Raw genomic sequence first — 6,550 nt, forward strand, 5'->3', positions numbered from 1 at the left:
AGTTCGTTACCTAGATGCGTGTAAAAAAATAGTTACCCAAATATGAACAAAACAGAAAGTAAGAGTAAATTACACGAATGGTCCTTGTGGTTTGGGGGAATTTGTATGTTTGGTCCCCAACTTATTTTTTTTTAAACTCGGATGATCCCTACTGTTTATTTTTGTTGTGTGCTTGGTCCATTTCTTACCTAAAAAGACTATTATGCTCTTATTAGTTTATTTTTTAATTAATTTTCTTATTTATATATTTATTTTTTATATATTTAAAAAATTAATAAACCCCACATATCTGTATCTCCTCATCCTAAACCTGAAACTACATTTGAAAATTTTAATATGGGTCCCATCGGTTACCATCCCATTTATCATCTTCCCCAACTTCTATTTCCTTTACATCTTTAGTGACATCGACATCTTCACTATCCATTGTTTTTACGGTCCTTCAACTTCGGCGAACCAATACCATAATCCATTGTCACTTCACTGGATTTTCCACCACCACAACCTAATGCATCACAACTTTTATTTCATTTCCATCTTTTGAGGTGTTGGTTCGTTGAAGTTGAAGGACCGAAAAATGAAAAGATGATAAAGACGTTGATGTCACTAAAGATGAAAATGAAATAGAAGTTATGGAGGATAGGAGATGGGTTGATGACCGATGGGAACCAGATTTAATTTCTCAAATGTGGTTTCAAGTTAAGGTGAAGAGATACAGATATGTGAGGTCTATTAATTTTTTTAAATATAAAAATAAGAAAATTAATTAAAAAATAAATTAATAAGGGTACAATAGTCTTTTTAGGTAAGATAGGAACCAAACGTGCAAAAAAAGTAAAATTAAACAGTAAGGACCATCCGAATTAAAAAAAATAAGTTAAGGACCAAACACACAAATTCACCCAAACCACGTGGACCATTTGTGTAATTACTCTTACTTTTCATTTTATTTATATTTGGGTAATAATATATATTTTTTTTGTTTACATCACGAACTTGTTAAAAGTGTTCATATATAACCATTATGACCGGATGTAACCTGGTATAGCAGATCATAATGGTCATATGTGAATACTTCTAAAAATTTCGTTAATTAGATGCATAAAAAAATATAGTTTTTCAGATGTGAACAAACCGAAAAGTTGAATATATCCTCTTAAAAAAAAAAAAAAAAAAAAGAGAGAATAGTTTGTATGACTAAATTGATATTTTCCAAGATTGAAATGCTTTTTTCAGTTCAATAATTTTACCAAAATTATTCAATGTACCAAAACATTTAATTTCTTCAAACCACTACATTTTTTTTTGAAGCTATATAGTATATTCTTTATTTTCGTCAAACAGCTCAAGAACCTCTCGCAATTTAAAAAGCCCTATTCGCTCGTGTCGCAATCTCGATTCGTCCATCGTTTTTCTTGGCTGACGCTGGTCCTAGGGCTTTCTTTTTTCTTTCCAATTGTTCCAAATCAAATCCCCCGATTCTTCCTATTTTTGTTGGCATTTTCATATTTCGGATTCTAGGGTTTAAAGTGCTGACTTTGATTACTACTTTTTCTTTGAGAATTGGATTGATTAAACCTTTTGGGAGTTCAATTGTTTGATTTCCGGTGCATGGTACATGCACAACTTTTGTATTTGAAGTGGGATGAATAGTGTGTTCAGCGAACAGATACTTGCAGACAAGCTATCGAAGCTTAACAGCACACAGCAGTGTATTGAAAGTATCCTTCTTATATGGTTTTCTATCAGTTTATCATATTCCTTGCTACAGTTTGCATTCATTTCTTCTTCCAATTGATTGTATCTGGTAGCTGTAGTTTGCAATTTTCCTTTGATCTTGAATGTGGCTCATTGTATGCACGAAAACTAGTCGTTGTAAAACAGATCGGTATTTGTTTAATTATGAATATCTCTGGCTGCGCAGCTTATAGATCACTCATTAGAGTGCTTATTAGTCAAGTTTCGCTTACACCTTTAGACACTTGCATCTAATTTCGTAGTAGTTTTCGTATTCTATTTGGGAATACCTAAAAGGCTAAGTTTGCCCAAAGTTGAACATCCATTCTTCTACTCATCCTTCCCAGTTGGATCAGATGAAAATCTTTGTATAAATTTTTTTCACTACTTTGATAATGACTGGTGTAGTGGGAAGAACATGTAACTTGGCTCAAAATAGATTTTAGTGAAGGAAACTTTGCAATTCTTGCTTGATATCCCCAAATAAAAATGTGCAATTCTTGTAAAATGGTATGTACAAATGCATTATATATACCTAAGTTTTGTTGATTCTTTACATTTGAGATATAGTGAGAAGCTAGAAATTTGCTCCTTGATGAAAAGTGAGTATGTGGTTTAGGAGAAGGATCAATGATGTTTAAAACAAACGAGGGCAAGTTTGTAAAATGTTAGAACTTTATAAGAAAGCCTTCTTTCTCTAACTTTCTCTCTTTATTGTTATTTGCATGATAGTTTTCTGTTACATCTTGTTATCTTGACTGTGTATAGCATTGTCTCATTGGTGTATATTTCACCGAAGCAAAGCAGAAGTTGTTGTTAAGACATGGGAGAAACTGCTTCAGAGTTCTGAAGTGGCTCAGAAGGTTCCTCTTCTTTATCTTGCAAATGATATCCTTCAAAATAGCAGAAAAAAAGGAAATGAATTTGTATTTGAGTTCTGGAAGGTCCTCCCAGGAGCTCTCAAAGATCTTATTGAAAAAGCCGATGATCATGGAAGACAAGTTGTCAACAGATTGGTATGTATTACTATTGTTTAAATGAAAGAAATATCAATGTACTTTTATCAATTTGTTTATTATAGCATCATACTTTTGTTTCTTAAACCTACCAAATTTTAGCAATGTATAATGTCCTAATAAGAATATTGAAAATACAATGCTTAACATGTCCAATCATCAAATTGGTATCCTGTAAAACTAGTTTTGAATTTTTTTAATAATTCAATGTATATGTGAATGGTAGGTTGATATTTGGGAACAAAGGAAAGTGTTTGGATCTCATGCAAAGAACATAAAAGATGTCTTGCTTGGAATTGAATCGCCTCAACCCCTTGAGTTCACCAAAAAACGTCCTCGCTCTGTTAAAATTGTTAAGAGAGATTCAAGATCCATAAGAACGGTAAGGATACGGAGGGCATTTACGTCTTTTTGTTACACAGATTGGACTAGATGACACTTGACAAGCTTTCTAAAGTTATTTTCAATAATTAGAACGACGAGGGCATTTACGTCTTTTCAATGAAAGTTCAAATTTTTTGTCCCATTGACGTCAGTATCAAGTATAGTATTGGTATTGGTATCAGTATCAATATCAGTATCAGTCGTTCCAAATACTGACATATTATTACTTTTGGGATCAGAAATTGACGATTGGAAGTACATCAGAGAGAATTGTCTCAGCTTTTCATTTAGTTGTCAGTGAACACCATGGCGAAGACGAAGAAATGAATAAATGCAAATCTTCTGTTCACCGTGTTAAGAACTTGGAAAAAGATATTGATTCGGCGTTAACGAATGGTAAGCTAATGATGCTAATAAAAAATCACTTGCATCTTTCTACATATATATTGAATGACGACGACGACAAGGGCATTTTCGTCCTTTCACATATGAGAGATCGAGAGTGAGTCCCTTGTCTCACCTTGTCATGTCATGTCTGTCCTATAATGCAGTACAACCTTGTTTTGTCATGTCATATCATATCTTGTGATATAGTATGAGTCGACTTGTTATGTCATGTCTTGTCCAGGTTAAAACTTAAAATTAAAGTTAAAAAATTACCTTGTGACATAAGCACATTTTTAATGGTGTTTACTTAAAATGCAGCAAAGGATCCAAAGAGGAAGACTTTGTCTAAAGAATTGGAAGAAGAAGAAAATCTTTTGAAGCAGTGCATTGAGAAACTTAAAGTTGTTGAAGCAAATAGATTAGCCCTTGTTTCTCAGTTGCGTGATGCACTCAATGATCAGGTATTGTATTACTCTTTCAAAATTCAAAATTCAAAATTCAAAATTCAAAATTTGAATTTCATTATTTTTTAATGTGAATATTATCTTTTCTTGTTACATATTATACTTTCAGGAATCCGAGTTGGAGAATGTTCGCACTCAAATGCAGGTTTGTGTTACTCAATTACACATCTTTTTATTTATTTATTTATTTTTGTTAAATGCAAAAAATAACAATGTATTTTCACTTGTTCAGGTGGCACAAGCACAGACACAGGAAGCGGAAGCTATGCGGAAGCGGCTAGATGATATAAACTATGTGGCGGAAACAAAACAAACCACCGCCACACCGCCAACATCTTCCACCGCCACCACCACTCCACCGCCACCTGCTGCTGCGGGATCTAAAAAGTCCGCCGCTGATATAGCTGCGGAAGTTGCTGACCGCCTTGCTGCCTCCACCTCCTCCCAATACATCATGTCATCTGTCCTTTCTTCATTTGCAGCCGAACTTACAAACAACAATTCCGTTTCACAACCAGAATCACCACCACTTCCCTCCGATCACAACCACTTTATGCCGCCACAAATGGCGGCAAGCACCCCATACCAAGCGGTTTTAATACCCTCCCAACCTCAATACCATACACAACAATATCTCCAACCCTCCAGTGGGATTGTGACATCCTATACATATAGTGGTGGCCCTCCGCCGCCACCACCACCACCGGCTTATATGATGAGTCCGATGCTTCCTATGCAGATGACCCACCAGCAGCCGATGCCGCCTCAGCAACCGCCAGCTTTCCGGCCACTTCCTCCGTTTTATGCACACCCTCATCAATCCCAGTGATGGATGTGATTTTTGATGATTATTTGTGGGTTTGTTGAGAAAATATTGATTTGGTGGAAGGTAGTTTTTTTTTTTTTGGTTATGATTGTTAGGACTAGGATGACGTGGCGATGTTGGCACCTGATTTGGTTGTTGTTATAGTGTGTTTGTCTTGTTTTTTTAGTCGGGATTGAGGTATAAGTATACTGTACATTTGGTGGTTAAAAGGCAGCTTACAATTTTGTATCCAAATATTTTTCATGTCTCTGGGTACACACAAAGGGCTACATCCTCAACCCCAAGAGGTTTCCTTGATTCTCATTTAATTAGTGTTTGGCTTGTTTTTTTTTGGGAGCCAAAAATCCTTTTGGCAAAAGTTACAAAAAGATAGCATTTCTTGATTTTTCCAAAAAGTCAATTTTCCTTATATAAAAAATCAAAAAGTAGTTTTTAAAATGGTTTTACCAAACATCTTTTGCATTTTATTTTTTTCAAAAAGAACTTTTAGCTCCTCAAAAAATAAGTCAAACACACCGTGAATGAAGCAACAATCCAACAATAGGAACAATCATTGGCAAATTCTAGACCCAAAAGAATAATTAAGCGTTCGGCCAGTTATGAGGAATAAGTACGTTGTATCGGGTGTCGAGCTAATTTCTAGTTCGGTTTATTTGCACGTTGTTCATTTTTCATTTAGTTTTCTTATTTTCTAGCTTATGATTAGGATTTGCAACTCATATAGATTGATGTAATGGTTTTTTTTTTTCTTTTCTTAAGTTATAATGTCGGTAGTTTGCGGATTACATTTGTAAGTTTCTACAGCAGAAAAGGTGAACCAAACGTTTGCAATCTGCAATTAGATTCTGTTTGTTTTTTAATGGCTACAGTCTGCTCAAATAAATTTAATTTTAAATAAATTGATTTTACAAACTTAAAATGATTTTTCAACAAACATATATTATGATTTCATGTCATAAACATAAACAAAAAGTCATTTTCACAAAAAAAAAAAAAAAAACAAAAACTACACATATACATCATGATCTTACATTTTCAGCAAAAAAACCCACAAATAAACACCATTATTTTATTATTTTAGTAACAAAAAAAGATAAACATCATTATTTCGCATTTTTAGCAAAAAACAATATTTGAACATCATTATTGACATTTTCAGCACAAAACAACACATAAACATCATTATTTCAGCAAAAAATAACACATACACATCAACATTTCAAATTTCCAACAATATACATAAAAAAATATTGTGTTTCAACAAATTTCAATAAAATGGAGACAAAAAATAATCTTTAGTTTCGTATTAAAACAAGAAAAAAACCAGAAACAGGAGAGATTTTTCTGACCTGTTTGTTTGCGTTTTCAACTGAGAATCCGGCGAGTGGTCTGCTGGAGCCGGTGGTCTGATGGAGACAGTGGTGCGCCTGGTCTAGACAGCAGCGACGAGAGGAGATGAGCTGAAGAAGACCAGCAGTGGAGGGGCTGTCGATTTTGAGGATACGATCGATTTGAAGTACCGAGAAGCTAGCGACCGGAGAGGAAGTTGTAAGGGTGGCGGTAGGCGGCGGTTCTGATCGAAGGAGGAACGACGAAAGCTGGTGTTGGAGCGAGGCAAGAACGAACGAAGACTGGTGGGAGGCTTCGAGGGTGGGAAGTGCATGAATGGTGGCGCCGATAGAACAAAAGCGTGTTTTTTTGGGTTAAAATGTCACACCCCAAAACCGGAACGACGG

General features: G+C 34.8%; 1 protein-coding gene across 1 annotated transcript; it reads left to right on the forward strand.

The window, feature by feature from the left end:
- Positions 1-1,325: 1,325 nt before the first annotated feature.
- On the forward strand, positions 1,326-5,048 carry LOC144997756 (uncharacterized). Its single transcript, XM_078957624.1, has 7 exons — positions 1,326-1,721; positions 2,506-2,753; positions 2,980-3,135; positions 3,377-3,533; positions 3,843-3,985; positions 4,098-4,133; positions 4,221-5,048. Exons 1-7 carry the CDS (start codon positions 1,646-1,648, stop codon positions 4,815-4,817), a joined length of 1,413 nt encoding a protein of 470 aa, XP_078813750.1. The 5' UTR covers positions 1,326-1,645; the 3' UTR covers positions 4,818-5,048.
- The last annotated feature ends 1,502 nt before the right edge of the window (positions 5,049-6,550 follow it).

The sequence above is a fragment of the Lactuca saligna genome, chromosome 5 (assembly GCF_052625555.1).
Source record: "Lactuca saligna cultivar CGN05327 chromosome 5, ASM5262555v1, whole genome shotgun sequence".
Classification (NCBI taxonomy): domain Eukaryota; kingdom Viridiplantae; phylum Streptophyta; class Magnoliopsida; order Asterales; family Asteraceae; genus Lactuca; species Lactuca saligna.